At 38.8% G+C, this 18,310-nt stretch overlaps 1 protein-coding gene and 1 pseudogene across 1 annotated transcript; both read right to left on the reverse strand.

Annotated features, from left to right (window-relative positions):
• Positions 1-5,109: 5,109 nt before the first annotated feature.
• On the reverse strand, positions 5,110-6,051 carry LOC106001341 (olfactory receptor 7E24-like). Its single transcript, XM_013036455.1, has one exon. It carries the CDS (start codon positions 6,049-6,051, stop codon positions 5,110-5,112), a length of 942 nt encoding a protein of 313 aa, XP_012891909.1.
• Positions 6,052-17,364: 11,313 nt separating this feature from the next.
• Positions 17,365-18,310, reverse strand: LOC106001343 (annotated as a pseudogene).

The raw sequence follows: 18,310 nt of genomic DNA on the forward strand, positions 1-18,310 counted from the left end.
CTTCCTTCCTTCCTTCCTTCCTTCCTTTCTTTCTTTCTTTCTTTCTTTCTTTCTTTCTTTCTTTCTTTCTTTCTTTCTTTCTTTCTTCTTTTCTTTCTCCCCTCCTTTCTTTTCTTCCTTTCTTTCTTTTTTGTACCCATTCTGGGGCTTGAACTCGGCCTGAGCACTATCTTTGAGCTTCATTTTGTTCAGAGATAGCCTTCTACTAATTGGGCCACAGTTCTACTTCCAGCTTTTTCTGAGTAGTTTCTTGAAGATAAGAGTCTCATGGGGGCTGTGAATGTGGCTTAGTGGTAGAGTGCTTGCCTAGCATACATGAAGCCCTGGGCTCAATTCTTCAGTACCAGATAAACAGAAAAAGCCAGAAATGGTGCTGTGGCTCAAGTGTTAGAGTGCTAATTTTGAGCAAAAGCAGATCAGGGACAGAGCCCAGGGCCTGAGTTCAAGCCCCAGGACTAGTGGGAAAAAAAGAGTCTCATGAACTTTCTTGCCCAGAGTGGCTTTGAACCATAATCCTCAGATTTCACACTCCTGAAAAGCTAGGACTACAGGCATGAGCCACTGGTGCCTGGCTTTAGTGTTGTCTTTTTAACACAATGAATATTGGTAATTTTCTTAACAAATATTAATTGTACATATTTATGAGTATAGGATTCAATTTGAATACATATACTTCCTGCGTATTGATCAAATCTTGACAACTGGCAGGAGTTCCATATCAAGTAATTTTTATTTCATGTTGTTGGAAACTTGTAAACTTTTCTCACTTGGAAATAGTTGGGTCATTACTTTTCTGTTCTACAGAAAATGAGAAGTTTGTTTCTTCTCAACAACTTCCTCCTGTACTTGCTATTTCATCTCTATTTGTACACTTTCCTTTGAGAAATGTGTAAATAATTCATTTATTCATTTTTTAAATTATCTTTAAGTAGTTGTACAAGGGGCTTCAATTCAACCAGTTAATGTATGAGTGCAATACAACTTGATCAATGCCATGCCTTCTATCATTCTCCCTCATCTCTCCCAACCACTTATCCCCTCAAATCTTCACATTATATATATTGAACATTATCACTGTATTGTCCCACACTTCCTCTCTCTACTTCTATGCTCATCCTCCCCATCCTTGGCCCTCCATCCTCCCCTAACAAAACAGGTTCCAGCTCCCTAGTTCTCATTTTATTAAACTATAAGATTTTTGTTCAAAGGAGTTACACCCTGAAACTTTCCCTGCATAGATCATATTTTAGTTAAGCCACATGTGGAAAAGGCTTTGCACTTTGTTCCCCAGAGGGTGATGTCAAGACTGAACCCATGACATGAACATAAAAGAACATGATTTCAGAGAGAGGGACTCCCCCAAAGAAGCCAGTGGTCACATAGATCAGGACATTATCAGGGAAGGCACCTGAGCACCTGTTCTTCAGAAGCTGAATAATCTAGGCAAGATCACTGAAGTGGGGGATCCCCACGCTTATGCAAAAGGACAGTTGTGACACCATCAGACAGTGCAACAGGGCATGGTGATGGACAGGCAGAACACAATCAGCAGAACAGAGACATGGAGTCATGATGGCTGTGTATCTAAGTGGATAGCATAAGGCCATGCAATGATCATAGGCCATGATGGAGAGCAGGAATTTCTCCATTCCCACAAAAGTCAGTACAGAATGCAACTGAGTATTGCAGCCAGCCTAACAGATGGCTTGGTTATGCCTCTGGGCACCATGCAGGTGCTGAAACCAATGTCATTGAAGGAGAGGTTGGAGAGGAGGAAATACATTGGGGTATATGGCCAAGATGATGAGCAGATTTCTGAGCAGGGTGATCTGATACATGGACAGGAACAGCCCAAACAGGACAGGTTGTCATTTTGGATCCTCTTAGAGGCCCAGGAGGAGGAATTTTATGACACCTGATAATAAATTATGTAGTTCCATGTGGCCAGAACACCTTTATGAAAGACAAATGTTGAAGGAAACAATTGAGTATGAGAGGCAAGCAGGAATGTGTCTGTGTTGTGATCAAGGAACACAAAATAAATTTAGATTTGCACAGTACAATGGACTGTGTGTCCTAAAAACTTTCACAAGTGGGGAGGTGTGGTTTGATGGTATAGATATTTTTTTAAATAATGTTTTCTTGTAAAAATCCTGTACAGAGAGGTTACAGTTACATCAGTAAGGTAATGAGTACATTTCTTGTCAAACATTGTTACCCCCTCCTTTTTTTCCAGCTATCCTTTTCCTCCCCTATCTGCTCCACTCCTCCCCTAAAAGTTGTAAAGTTCACTTCCAACATAATGTCTTGTGAGTATCATTGTTGCAATGGGTCATCCTGTGTTCTTGTTTCTGCATTTATATCCCTGTTGTCACTGTATTTGATCTTGGTACCTTGCATCCAGTATAACCTTTTTTAAAAAGGAGAATCTACAGCCAGCCACTAGTGGCTCAGGCCTGTGATCCAAGTTATTCAGGAGGCTGAGTTCTGAGGATTGTGCTTCAAATCCAGCCCACCCAGGAAAGTTTATTAGACTCCTATCTCCAATTAACCACCAAAAAACCAAAAGTGGGGCTGTGGCACAAGTGGTAGAGCACAAGCTTTAAGCAATAAAGCTCAGGGACAGCACCCCCACTCTGAATTGAAAATCCAGGTTTGGTGTATGCATGTGTGTGTGTGTGTGTGTGTGTGCACGTGTGCACACATGCACACATAAATCTGATTATCTTATCCTAAAATATGTCATTATGATAAAGAATATGCTTTTCTATTCTGTATAGTGGAAAGAACACTTAATGAAATATTATGTATGTATGTATGTATTTATTTATTTATTTATTTTGTCAGTCATGGGGCTTGAACTCTGGGCCTGTGCATTGCCCTTCAGCTCTTCAGCTCAAGGCTAGTGCTCTACCACTTGAGCCACAGTGCCACTTCCAGTTTTCTGAGTGCTTTATTGGCTTTGAACTGTGATCCTCATATCTTAGCCTCCTGAGTAGCTAGGATTAGAGGCCTGAGCCACCTGTGCCTGGCTAGCATTTACTTTTTAGCTGCTTGCTCCATGAAGGAAGTTATCTGTGAGTTCCAGACTTGGAACACCTAGGTAAATGTTTATTACATCATGGTGAAGGTCATTACCATCATAATGATTATTTTGGAGGGTGGGGACATGGCAGAACTCTTGCATCCTGCTCTGGTGGGAGAGATTCTTTGATTACATGCAACCAAGATGGGAAGCAAACAGAACAGTAGTTGGAGTGCTCTCTCCATTACTGTAAGTCAGAATACAAACATCCTAGGGCTCTGAGATAAACCCTGCCTCGTGATAACCCTCACATCGAGCTACCCCAGCTATACTCTTAGCACGGCAAATAAGCCAGGTCATTAGCATCCCTCCTCCATCCAGGTGTCCAGTAACACTTACTGGGCTTCACTGGGTCTTTTCTGGAAGGAGACCAAAGAACACTAAGTCATTTTCTCCCCTGCTTCCTGTGAAATGCTTAGTGTTCAGGGCCAGCAAGAAGATAGGACCACATGGGAGTTCTTTGGTTCTGCTGATGAGCCTGGCAGAAGGACACACTGCCACAAAGACCATGGGGCTACAAGAAGCAAATTGTAGGGCAGGGATGAAGAATGGGTACTTATAATCAGCTGACCTGGAAGCTCGATGCTCAGAACTGATTATTAGTCAAGTTGGTCCATGGATTCTAATTGCTAAGGATTTACTAATCCCAATGGAGAAGGAAAGGGAGAGAATTAATTGCTAGGAAGGCTTTGGCTCTCTTTACCTCAGGAGGAAGCCAAATTGTCCTCTTATGATTTCTAAGTTGCAAGGATTCTATAAGTTACAGACACATTTTTTAAAATTTGGTGGTGTTCTGTGGTTTGAACTCAGAGCCTGGGCAATGTCCCTGAGCTTTTTTGCTCAAAACTAGCACTTTACCACTTAAGCCACAGCTCCACTTCCAGCTTTTTGGTGATTAATTGGAGATAAAGATCTCACAGGCTTAATGGCTGGACTGGCTTTGAACTGCCATGCTCAGATCTCAGCCTCCTGAGAAAATAGGATTATAGGTGAAAGTCATTTGCACCCAGCTCTATTTTTAATTTATAATGTTATTTTGAAATTTTAAAAAAATTATCCTTTTATTATCTTTTGATAACAATGCATCTTTTTGTAACTTTTAACTTTTAAGTAGTTGTACAAAGGGCTTTCAGTTCCACAAGTCAGATTATGAGTACAATCCATCATAACCACTGTCATTCCTTCCATCATTGTCTCCTAAGTCTATCCTAATGCCACCCTCCCCCCAACTTACTTAGCTCCATTTTCACATATATACATTGAGGATTGTCATTGTACATTTTATTTATTTTATTCTATTTTTATGAGGTCTCCATGGCTTGAGCTCAGGGCCTAGGGGCTGTTCCTGAGCTTTTTTTCAAGGCTAGCACTCTACCACTTGAGCTACAGCTCCACCTCTGGCTTCTTGTAGGTTAATTGGAGATGAGTGCTGCAGTTAATCAATTCTTCAGTATCAAAAACATATGTGTCTATGACCTATATGCTACAGTTTTGAGTAGACAGAAGTCTTGACTTTGGAACCTTTGCCATGGACAATTACCGACCTTTTGTAGAATTTGGCTATGCACATTCTATCTCCAGCACAAAGAACAGACACTCCCATTTGCTAAATGCACTTTTTGTGTGTGCCTGTACTGGGGCTTGAATTCAGGGTCTGGGTGCTGTCCCTGAGCTGTTTTGCTCAAGCCTAATACTCTAGGCTTGAGCTCTAGGCTCTAGGTGGAGCCACAGCTCTACCTTTCATGCCTTTGGTGATTAACTGGGGATAAGATTCTCATAGACTTTCCTGCCTGGGATGGCTTTGAACTATTATTCTCAGATCTCAGCCTTCTACACAGATAGAATTACAGATATGAGCCACTGGAGCCTGGCCACTAACTGAACTTGACTTGGAATGTTCTCAACATGAGTTCACCTGGACAGAAACATATTGTAAGTCAAGAATGTGAATGTCAAAGGTATTTTCCAAATGCAGACATCTGGTTTTGCTATTTCTTTGAACCCACAGATCAAAATAGATAACCTTAATATGGATGGCATGTTGCTTTGCAGGCCAGGAACCAAAGAGCTTTCTTGATGTCCCTGTTCCTCAAACTGTAGACGAAAGGGTTCAGCATGGGACTGATAATGGTGTACATCACAGAGACCACCATCACCTTCCTGGGGGTGTCTGAAAGTACTGAACTGCAATATGCAATCATGCCTGTCCCATAAAACAAGCACACGACAGATAAGTGAGAGCCACAGGTGGAGAAGGCTTTGTATTTCCCATTGGTTGATGGGACTCCAAGAATGGTAGAAACAATTTGGATGTAAGAATAAAGGATTCCTGAGGCTGGAATCCCTCCAAAGACTGCACCAACCAGATAGATGAAGATATTTTTAGTGGGAATATAATCACAGGCAAGCTTCAGGAGCTGAGAAGGGTCACAGAAGAAACTAGGAATTTCTACATCTTCACAGAAATTAAGTTGTGACACTATCCAGCAGTGTGCCAGGGAGTCCAACAGACTGAGGCACAGTGACAGTAGGACTAACAAGCCACAGAAGCAGGGGTTCATAATGATGGGGTAGTGTAGAGGGTAGCAGATGGCCACCAAGCGGTCATAGGCCATAACAGCCATCTGCAGACTGTCCAAACATCCAGAAAAGATAAAAAAGGCCACCTGTGTTAGGCAGCCAGCATAGCTGATGGATTTGCTATGAGTCTGGAGGTTCACCAGCATCTTGAGGACAGTGCTACTGCTGAAGCCAATGTCAGCAAACGACAGGATGGAGAGGAAGAAGTACATGGGGATGTGGAGGTGGGAGTCAGAGGTGACAGCCAGGATGATGAGCAGATTTCCAAGCACAGTGATCAAGTACATGGACAAGAACAACCCAGCTAGGATGGGCTGAAGTTCTAGGTCATCAGAGAGTCCCAGGAGTCGGAATTGTGATAGTCCTGTGTAGTTTAGGGGTTCCATGAAGCATTCACACCTTATGGTAAAAGAACCCCACACATTATTGGAGTCAAGAAAGGAACAAAAAGGCAATCAACAATATGCATTGTAAATTCAATCAGCTCAAAATCAACTATTCATATTTGAGCATTGCAATGATTTGGGTAAGATGGAAATGCATCCTCAAAAGGCCATGAGATATGAGGTACATATTGAGAAAGATGATATGGATCCCTCAAGAATTGGAATCCTGAACTCATGGACAGCTCAGTTTAATGTTTCTACATTACACCTAGGGTCCTGAGTTACACCATAACCGTGCAAAGAAGAAATAAAACAGAAAGGAAAAGAAAAAGAAGAGAGTCATAATTACAGAGAGAGGATAGAGAGAAAAAAAGAAGAAAGGAAGAAAAGAAATAAGGAAAGGTTGAAGGGAGAAGGAAGGAAAAAAGAGCTTGAGGGAGGAAGGGAAGCAAAGAGAGAAGGAAGGAATGAAGGAAGGAGGGAAGGAAGGAATGAGGGGAGAAAGGAAGGAAGGCAGGCAGGCAGGAAAGAAAATGACTGGCTGAGAGAATAAAATATGAGTTCATCCTATCATATGATGAGCTGGTAGAGGAAGCTAGTGTCATGAGAAACAGGATGAGTGACAGAAGTCACCAAATATTTGAAGTCCAGAGTACAATTTATTCTCATCACCCTTTATGTCCCTGTCACTTGGTAAATTTACATTCATTTGCAAATCTAAGACTAGGAGCCGGTTTTTTTCCTTTCTTTTTCCTCCCTTCCTTCCTTCCTTCATTCCTTCCTTCCTTCCTTCCTTCCTTCCTCCCTCCCTCTTTCCCTCCCTCCCTCCTTCTTTCCCTTCCTTTCTCCCTTCCTTCCTTCCTTCCTTCCTCCTTCCCTCCCTCCCTCCTTCCTTCCCTTCCTTTCTCCCTTCCTTCCTTCCTTCCTTCTTTCCTTCCTTCCTTCCTTTTTTCTCTCCTTTTTTCTCTCTTTCTTTCTTTCTTTCTCTCCTTTTTCGTATTTGTTTCAGCAGAGAATTACATGGTAAGTGATTTTCTAGATCCTAAATAAATACATATGTTGGAATTGTAAAAATGACAATTGTCAAAACTACAATGTCAACAAGAGAAATCTTCCATACTGTTATTATATACCCATATACAGACACAGAGATGAATTAAATTTATTCTGATCTTTTTTTAAAGAATAACACATGATGAACCAACCAGTCACTGGTGGCTCACACCTGTAATCCTTGCTACTCAAGAGGCCAAGAGCTAAAAATCAAGCCACCCAGGCAATAAAATCGATGCGACTCTTATCTCCAATTAATCACCCCCAAAATGGAAGTGAAGCATGACTCAAGTGGTAGAACACTATCCTTGAACAAAAAAGCCAAGGGACAAAGCCCAGGCCTTGATTTCAAGCCCCAAGACCAGCATACATATAACAAAAGAAGGTAACACACAATGAACAGGTAATTCTAATTGTGGAAGTAGAAAATTTGACATAAAAATTGTTAACATAATTTACTATATCATGCCAATGAATAGAATTCATGGTCAATTATATTTGAGAAAATGTAACAGCCATGGTTAGTAGCCAGAAATGAGAATGTTGGTAAAAGAAACAAAAGACAATTTCCTATCCCACTTAAGAGCAATTATTTTTAAACCATATCGACTAGAGGACGCTAAAGCTAAAGCCATGACAGTATGTATGTTTAGAGCAGTCTTCTCCAGCTACAATCATTCTACACTTCTCCGCAATTTTTTTTTTGTCTGTTGTGGGGTCTGAACTCTGAGCCTGGGTGCTGTCTCTCAGCTCTTCAGCTCAAAGCTAGCGCTCTACCACTTGAGCCAAGCACCACTTCAGGCTTTTTCTGCTTATGTGGTGCTGAGGAATCAAACCCAGGGCCTCATGCAAGTGAGGCAAGCACTCTACCACTGAGCCACCTTCCCAGCTCCTTCTCTGCAATTTTTAAACAGATTAGAAAATATCTGAAAAGGAAATTAAACTGAGTCTGAATGTCAGTAATTATAAGGTTAATAATAATAACAATAACAACATCAGGTAAATGCTAGTGTGAACATTAGTATGAATTAATAATTGCAAAGCAGTAATAATGACTGTTTTTTAAACCTGTCCTGGGCCTTGAACTCAGGGTCTGGTTTCTGTTGCTGAACTTTTTATTTGCTCAAGACTGGTATTCTACAACTTGAGCCATAGCTTCACTTCTGGATTTTTTTTGGTGCTTAATTAGAGCTTAGTCTCGTTGATTTTTCTGCCCTAGGCTGGCTTTGAACCACTACCCTTAGATCTATACCTCCTGAGTAGTTAGGATTACAAGCATAAGCCACCAGTACCCAGCCAAAGACTCTCTTAAAGTCAAATTTTCCAGTATAACTAGTTTTAGGGACTATAAAAAGAAAAATCCAATCATACTTGGAAGAAAAAAATAGACAATACTTTGTGCATTGTAGATCTTCAATGAAGAAAGAGTTCATTTAAAAAATAATGGAACTTGATAAAACTTACAGGAGAATGCAATGCATATAGTAGAGTGGAAGAGTTAAAGACACCCTAGAATATAAATTTTGAGAGAAAGGCTGCAGAAGAATGAAAAAAGACAACAGAAAAAAATATATGAAAAAGAATGGACTCAATGACTGCTAAAGTTCCCTGTTAACTGCTTAGAGACTTCCACTTTATAGAATAAACCATACATGGTGCTACCTACCTGTATTCCCAACTATGTAGAAGGTAGATGTAGGAAGATTGTGAGTTCAAGGCTAGTGAAGGTAAAGTTAGACTCTAACTCAAAAACAAAACATTTCCAGGCACTACTGGCTCACACCTGTAATCCCAGTTACTCAAGAGACTCAGATCTGAGGATCATAGTTCAAACCTATCCTAGAGATGAAAGTCTGCAAGACTTTTGTCTCTAATTAACCAGCTAAAAGTCATAAGTGGAGCTGTGGCTCAAGTGCTAGCCTTGAGCAAAGTAGCTCAGGAGCCGGCAGCACCATGGCACTGTGTTCAAGTCCCAGTAAGCACACACACACACACACACACACACACACAGTTAAAACAGATATATCCTACAAAATAAAAAAGTGAGGTAAGAGGTGGGTAGGGAAATGTTGAAAGGGGTGACATTCGACAAGGTATTTAGTATTCATAAACTGCTGTGTTAAATAGCCACTCCTTTGTACAAATACTTAAAGATAATTTAAATTTTTTTTAAAATAGCTTCCATGTAATTCATCTACTTGATATAATCCTACAATTTTTCAAAAATAAATTCTTCATGAAATTAAAAGAAAAACAGATGGGACATAGTTCAAATGGTAGGATGTTTGCCAGGCAAGCATGACACACTGGATTCAATCTCCTGAATTATAAAAATAAATCAACAATTGTAAATAAAGAAATAGTCATTATTCCATTCACATTGTTCTGGAGGAGTTAAACCAAGGGCATACTTCCTCTCTTTTGTGACTTACTCTCTGGCTCTTACTGGCAGAGAACAAGCTGTCTCCAGAATTTATCCTCGAGTTTTTCCCTCTGGTTGAAATAATCCTAGCAAGAGAGACTACAGGTTCTTTGTATGGAGCATGAGATTAGACATGTACAGAGGCACAAGATGCATTGTTAAATTTCCATCTGACTCAAGGTTGGAATTCCCAGAGCTCCTCATTATGATTAAATTGTCCTATTGTGTCTCCACTCATCAAACAATTTAGCTCCCTGGTGATAAAAAAGCAAACAAACAAAAAAAATGTAGAGTGGAGAGTAGCCAGTCATGTTTGTGTTCATTCAGACTGTGGTTTAGGAAGAGATGTAGATTTATTTCCTTGAAGGAAAAAAGAAAACTCTTTTTGTCTCCAAGGTTTGATTTAATAGTCACAAAAGGTCTCCTGATTTTAACAATGATTCAGTTCCAGAAAAAAGAAATCTCTTTTGTCAATTTTCTTTTGAAACATTTGGAAGATCTTATAGACAATTTCAAATGTACACTATTGAAGATCTTTAAAAAAAATTCCATTAACAGTGAGTAGGGATGAGAGGAAAAAACCCCTCTGTATATCACCTTTATAATAACAATGAAAAAAATTTTTGTTGGTCATGGGGCATGAACTCTGGGCTTGTGCACTGTTTCTGCACTCTTCAGCTCAAGATGAGTGCTCTACCACTTGACCCACAGCACCACTTCCAGTTTTCTGGTGGTTTATTGGAGATAAGAGTCTCATGGACTTTTCTGCCAGAGCTGGCTTTGAACCACGATCCTCAGATCTCAGCCTCCTGAGTAGCTAGGATTACAGGTATGAGCCACTGACACCCAGCCTTTTAAACTATACTAATTGCATTTTTACAACTTATTCATATTTCAAATTAGTTAGTCTACTTAGGTTCACAAATTGATCCAATGTATTGTGTATAATGAGATATGTAAGCTATTTTAGTGAGAAAGTAGTTACATTGTTCCCTCTAAAATCAGGAATGAGACAAGGATGCCCACTCTCTCCACTCCTTTTCAACATAATGCTGGAATTCCTAGCAAGAGCAATAAGGCAAGAGAAACACATAAAGGGGATTCAAATAAGGAAAGAAGACATGATCTTGTGGATGACATGATCCTGTGTTTAAAGAACTCTATAGATTTTTCACCCACGCTACCTGAGTTGATTCAAAACTTTGGCAAAGTAGAGGGGTGTAAAATCAACTCACAAAAATCAGTAGACTTCCTGTATGACAGCAATTAGAAAAGCAATGCTGAAATCAGGAAATGAACTCCATTTTGTAATAGTCTCAAAAAATATACTTAGGGATTAACTTAACCAAAGATGTAAAGGACCTCTATTGTGAAAACTTCAAAACTCTGAAAAACAGTGAAGCAGACTTAAGAAAATGGGAAAACCTCTCATGCTCTTGGTTGGGGAGAATTAACATAGTAGAAATGGCAATTCTGCCAAGAGCAATATACAAATTCAATGCAATACTCATCAAATTCCCAACAACTTTCTTCAAAGAAATAGAGAAATCAATCAAACAATTCATATGTAATAATAAAAGGCCCAACATAGAAAAAACAATTCTTAACAGGAAGAACAGTGATAGAGGAATATCAATACCAAACTTCAAGCTTTACTACAAAGCCATAGTAATAAAAACAGTGTGGTAGTGGCACATTGGAACAGAATGGAAGACCCAGAAATGAACCCACAGACCTATGGCCACCTAATCTTTGATAAGGAAGTTAAAATCACAGGACAGAAGAAAGCCTCTTCAACAAATGGTGCTAGAAAAATTGCTAACTATGCACAGAAAACTGAAGCTAGATACTCATAGTATCATAATCAACTTTGTATCATAATCAACTCTAAATGGATCAAAGACCTCAATGTTGTATGGACAAATACTGTGAAAATATTACAAAAAGGGCTATGGAAAACCCTAGGCCTTCTAGGCATGGAATGATACTTCCTAAATAAAGATCCAGAATCACAACCAATCAAAGAAAGGCTGGATAGATGGGATTGTATCAAACTGCAGAGCTTCTATATAGCAAAGTACATATCTAGCAAAATAAACAGAAAACCCAAAGAATGGGAGGAAATCTTCACTAGCTATACATCAAACAAAGGCCTCATATCTAAAATATAATCCAAGCACAAAAAATTGAACTCCTCCAAAATAAACCATCAAAGAAATAGCAACCCAATCAATAAATGGGCTAAAGACTTAAAGAGAGACTTCTCATAGGAAGAAAAAAGAATAGCCAATAGGTACACAAAGAATGGGTCAATATCTCTGGCCATAAAAGAAATGCATATCTAAACAACTTAGAAATTCCACCTAACTCCAGTTAGAATGACCATTATCAGGAAAACTAACAATAACAAATGCTGGTGTGGATATGACCAAAAGGGGAACTAACTCTATTACACTGTTGGTAGGAATATAAACTTGTTCAACACTCTGGAAAACAGTATGGAGGTTCCTTAGCTGATCAATGGAAGGGAAAGAGAATGACAGAAACATCAGGACAAAGGATGAACTAATGCAACAATGACACTAGACACTATGTTGGAAATGAACTTTACAACTTGGGGGTGGGGTGGTAGGGAGTGGGGAGTGGAAAGTAAGAGAAAACAAGGGAGGGGGTAACAGTGTTAAAAAAAAAAGAAATGTACTCACTACTTTACTTATGTAACTGTAACCTCCCTGACCATGGTATTTAATAGATAGATAGATAGATAGATAGATAGATAGATAGATAGATAGATAGATAGATAGATAGATAGATATATAATCATATAGATGCTCTCTCTCTATATATATATATATTTACAAATAGACACATAGTGGGACATGGTACATCATATAGGACTCTAGACACTCACACACGGAGGCCAAAGGAGGATATGCATAACGTGGTGGACAAAGGCTCAATAGCTATGTGCAGATGATCATATAAAATATTCTACCCTATGCTATAACCTCTGTTTTCACTGTATTTGATTCTGGTTCCCTGCATCTTGCATATACATTTTTCTAATAATGATACAGGTTGACCTATTGTAACAATGTACAAGACACTATGTTGAAAACAAACTTTACAACTTTGGTGTGGGAGGGAGGAGTTGGGGAGGTGGGGAGGGATGGGATGGTAGGGGAAAAAGAAAGGAGGGGGTACCAATGCTTGATAGGAAATATGCTCATTACCTTAATCATGTATTGCAAGCCCTTTATACAGTATTTTTACAATAAAAATATATAAAAGTAAAAAAATAATATTCTATGAAATGAACTCCAAGAAAAGGAAACACTTTTACTTGCAATTGTTTTTGTTTTCTTTTCCCTTTGTCTTGTTTGTTTGTTTGTATTTGGGAGGGCAAAGGAGGGCACTTAAAAGATGGAATAAGGATGACATCTTGTGGGTGGGGGTGGGAGGGAAAAGTGGGAGAGAATAACAGGAGGGGATACAGGTTCAAAAGGAATTGTACTTATTACTCATTACCTGATTCATGTACCCTCTCTCTATATCAACTCTCTAATAATAAAAAATAAAAATAAAAAATCAGCATAAGTATTTGTTTATGAGATTTTTTTTCAATAATGGGGTTGAACAGAGGGCTTCATACATGCCAGACAAGTATTGCCTGAGTTATGCCCCTGCCTGTATTTCTTTTGTTTTAATTTTTAAGACAGGTCTTTGTCCAGGGTGACCTCAACCCTTAATCCTCCTGCCTCTGCCTTTCAAATATCTGTAATATATAATACATTTGATATACATATACATCATATATTATATATGATGCAAAAATAATTTATATATTATACAAATATATAATTATATTATAATATATAACATAACATAATATATATTATGTAATATATTATCTATATATTATAATGTATAACATTTAATATTATATATTTTAATATAATTTAATATATAATATAGATAACATAACATATTATCTATATTATAATATCTATTGTAGATATTATAATGTCTATAATATTATCTATATTGTAATATATAATATATTATATCTATATTATGGATATTATACAGGTATTATATAAATTATATAATATATTTATAGATATTATAATATATTACAATATAGACAATATCATATAACATATAAATAAAATTCATTTTCTTTATCCAATGCCCTGCCAGTGAACACTTCATTTATCTCCATACTTTGGTCATTGCCAATACTTTCAGGGCTTAAATTTAGGGCCCGGTCCTGTCCCTGCTTTTTTTGCTCAAAACTAGTACTCTACCACTTAAACCACAGCTTTATGTCTGGATATTTTACTGATTAATTGAAGATAAGAGTCAAAAGGAATTTCCTTCCTGGGCTGGCTTTGAACCATGATCCTCAGATCTCAGACTCTTGAAAAACTAGGATTATAGGTATTAGCCACTAGTGCCTGAGTACTGTACCAATACAAATGGAAAACATAGGAAATCGGATCTCTAAAAAAAAAAAAAGAAATCAGATCTCTAATTTTATTAATGTGGACCTTTTCCCTCTTTCTTTTGATAAATTTAGATAAGTCTTATCTTTTCCTATGGTTTTTTTTGTTGATTCTTTTTATTGTGTGTGTTACATTTTATTCATTTCTGTCCTAAAGTTTAATCTTTTTTTTTTTTTTTGTCGGTCGTGGGGCTTGAACTCTGGGCCTGGACGCTGTCCCTCAGCTCTTCAGCTCAAGGTGAGTGCTCTGTCCTAAAGTTTAATATTTCTTTTGACCTACTAACTCTGACTTTTGCTTGTAGTTGTTTTCCTAAGCATTTGTGATGCATCATTAGAATATTCAGTTGATTTCTCTATAATTGTTTTTGTACGCTGGTCCTGGGGCTTGAACTGAGGGCCTGGATGTTGTCCATTAGCTTTTTCACTCAAAGCTAGTGTTCTACCACTTGAGCTGTAGCTCCACTTCCTGCTTTTGTGATGGTTAATTGGAAATAAGAGTCTCATGTATTTTCCTGCTCAAGCTGGCACTGAACTGTAATCCTCAATTCTCAGTCTCCTAAGGAGCTAGGATTACATGGGTGAGTCACCAGTGCTCTGTATTCTCTGATTTTTAACGTAAGCATTTATAGCAATAAACATTCCTCTTAGCACCTGCATTCCTGTATCTCAAAGGTTCTGGTAGATTGTATTTATTTATTTAGTTATTGTTATTTTAAAGTAGTTGTACAGAGGGGGTTCAATTCAATATATCAGTTTATGAGTACAATGCATCTTGATCAATGTCACCTCTTTTATCTTTCTCTTCCATCTCTCCAAACCCCACCTATTTCCTCAAGTTATCTAGTTCCATTTCCACATATGTACATTGAGCATTGGAACTGTATTCACTCACCCTTCCTCTCTGTGTTCATGTAACCCCCTCCACTGTCCCTACCACTCTATTAACACTTTTTTACAAAAATAGCAAAATCAACCCTCAAAAAAAATCACAGAAGACTCCAATATCACCATTGCAGTCCTAACCAAGAATGAGCACTGCTGAAGGTATCACAATACCTGACTTCAAGTTATAAGGCTGAGCTAAGGTGACAAAAATAACATTGTACAGACAAGTGCACCAATGTCATGTGATGGGATAGGAATGAATGAAAGAGAACAGCCTAGAAATAAACCCACCCACTTATATCTAATGATCGACTATGAAGCCCCAAACTTACATTGGAATGACACCATGATAGGCTCTAGGTAGGATCTGCCTTTGGCTTGAGCCTGATTTCAATGTCCCTAGCTTCTCACCTTTCAACTGACAATTTTGCAAATTATGATTGTGTGGAGGCAGAACACAATCTACACAATGCTATACATCTAGAATCTTGACTTTTCTATTTAGATGCTTGTTGAACAGAAACAGTGAGCATGATCTCTCAGTCAGTCATGGGGTCCCAGGACATGTGATGCTTACACTGGAGTGTACTGTGTGGCTCAGCCTTTATGTTCAGTGGTATTATGGTCATTGAGTTGCAATGTTTTGCAACTTATGGTGTGTTTTTAAGGATATAATCTTGTAATTCAAGAAGCATTAAATAAGCAAAGATGTTAAGCCCTTGCCTATAAATTGCTCTGAGTTTCATTACAGATATAGTGAGTTTGGCAGTTAGGTTTGCATGTTGAAGTAGATTCTGGGTATTGAAGTTCATTCTTGGTGGAATCGAGTGATTTGGCTATGGCTGAGGGGATTATACTAGCCTGTCATGGATATCTTCTCAGAGAGCTGAGACTGAAAATTGAGAACTCAGGTGCAGTACTTCACAAAGGATAGATGGGTGTGTGCTTACGTTGTGGGTATGTGACACTAGATCAAGAAATCCTGGATCATGATGATTGTAAGGGAAGTTAGGTTAAATGATGAGATCCTAATGAGGCTTTGATGATTGATACAAGGGCAGGCTAGATGCACTGGCTTATGCCTGTAATGTCAGCTAACTTCAGGAAGTAGAGATAGGATATTTACACTTTGGGTCCAGACTAGTGGGAAAAATAGCGAGATTTTATTTTTTTAATGCTGGGTAAGAGAGAAACATGGCACTGGTGACTCATGCCTGTAATCCTAGCTATTCAGGAGACTGAGATCTGAGGATCAAGGTTTAAAGCTAACCTAAGTAGGAAAGTTCCACGAGACTTTTTGATTAAACACAAAAAGCCAGAAGTGGAGCTATTGCTCAAGTCATAGACAACTAACCTTAAGCAAAAATGCTCAGGAACAATATTCAGGCCCCAAGTTCAAGCCCCATGGCCAATAAAATTTTATAAAGAATGTTGGGTGTGGTAGAGTGTAAGAGTGTATATGTCTTCCCCTCTTTGCAGAAAGCAGAAGTCAGAAGATAATTGTTCAAGTCCCAATCTAGGAAATAGCAAGAACTTATCTAAAAAATGCAAAGCAAAACCAGGGTTAGAGGCAGGGCTCTAGATGAGAGGATTTGCTTAATAAGCACACAATCCAGAATTTAAATCGAAGTACCATCTCTTCATGTAGAAAATAAGGAAGGAAGGGAAGGATGAAAGACAACAGGATGTAAAGAAGGAAAGGAAAGAGTAGAGAAGAGAAAAAAAGAAAAGAAGGAAACAAAAGAAAAAGAAAAAGAAGCCAGGTCCTATGGTTTCCCTTATTTGCAATAATTGGTATATGTATCGGATAATCATCAGATGAGCAGAAAGGCTCAAAATCCATGTAAGATAATGCTAAGTGAAATGAACCCCACAATATGGAAACAAGAGGTCTTTCTTTGTTGTTGTTTTTAATGTACTATGAGATTTTTAAAAATTTCTTTTGCATGTTCTTCCACCTATGGTGGAAAGAGAAAGAGAAGGAGGGAAAAAGAGAAGGAGAGAGGGAGTGAGGGAAAAGTCGGGAAGAAAAGAAGAAGGAAAAAAGAGGAAAAGAGAAAAGAGAAGGCTGGCAATATCATGGTAACAAGAAAACAGGGAGACAAAGGAAATACAGGAAGTTACCATGTTCTCTTTGAGGTTACTCCACTAATGACCAAACTTCCTCTCATAAGACTCCATCTTCAAAAGCTTCCACCATCTCTGGGTATCAGTAAGGATAGTAGACCAAGTCTTGAACATGATAGACTTCAGGAATCATTCAAGATCCAAACTAGAGAAGTTCTTAAGCAGTGTTCACACATGAAACATCATCATTGTCATCATCATCATCATGATCATCATGATCATCAAAACTACCAAAACTCACAAGTGTGCTTTCAATTCCAAGTACTTGGTTTTGTAGATTTTCCTGATTTACAAACTAAACAAGATGATTCAAGTATATAAATTAGGCTGTTATTCTCACCAGCTTCTGAAGGGTTCTTTTGATGTCCCTGCTCCTCAAACTGTAGATGAAGGGGTTCAGCATGGAGGTGACCATGGTGTACATCACAGAGGCCACCATCACCTTCCGGGGGGTGACTGAAAAAACTGAACTGCTGTACGACCTGATGGCTGTCCCATAAAACATAGCACATGATGAACAGGTGAGAGATACAGGTGGAAAAGGCTTTGTTTTTCCCAATGGCTGAAAGGACTCCAAGAATAGAAGAAAGAATTTGAGCATAAGAGTACAGAATCCCCAAGACTGGAAGGCCACCAAAGACTGAAGCAATGAGAAGGATGAATGTGTCAGTAGTGGAAGTATAATCACAGGCAAGCTTAAGGAGCTGAGGAGAGTTGCAGAAGAAATTGGGAATTTCTACATCTGTACAGAAGTTAAATTGTGATATGACCAGGAAGTGTACCTGGGAGTTCAAAAGACTGATGGACAGTGACAGAAGAATCAACATGCTGCAGAGGCAGGGGCTCATGATGAGTGAGTACTGGAAAGGGTGACAGAAGGCCACCAAGCAGTCATAGGCCATCACTGTCAAGGGTGGACTGTCCAAACAACTGAACAAAACAAAAAGGTCACCTGAGTTAGGCAACCAGCATAGCTAATGGATTTGCTGTGAGTCTGGAGGTTCTGCAGCATCTTGAGGACAGTGTTGCTGTTGAATTGAATGTCAGCCAAGGACAGGTTGAAGAGGAAGAAGTACATGGGGGTATGGAGGTGGGGGTCAGAGGTGATGGCCAGGATGATGAATAGATTTTCAAGCACTGTGATCAGGTACATGGACAGGAATATTTCAAAACAGGAATATTTCAAAGAGGATGGGCTGTAGTTCAGTGTCATCAGTGAGTCCCAGGAGGAGAAATTCCAAGTAGTTTGTTACATTCTGTGGCTCCAT

The sequence above is a fragment of the Dipodomys ordii genome, unplaced genomic scaffold (genome assembly GCF_000151885.1).
Source record: "Dipodomys ordii isolate 6190 unplaced genomic scaffold, Dord_2.0 Scaffold288, whole genome shotgun sequence".
NCBI classification, from domain to species: Eukaryota; Metazoa; Chordata; class Mammalia; order Rodentia; family Heteromyidae; genus Dipodomys; species Dipodomys ordii.

Bases quoted from the DNA above. Each gene is read 5' to 3' on its own strand.
- LOC106001341 (XM_013036455.1), bottom strand. From the start codon at position 6,051: ATGGAACCCCTAAACTACACAGGACTATCACAATTCCGACTCCTGGGA.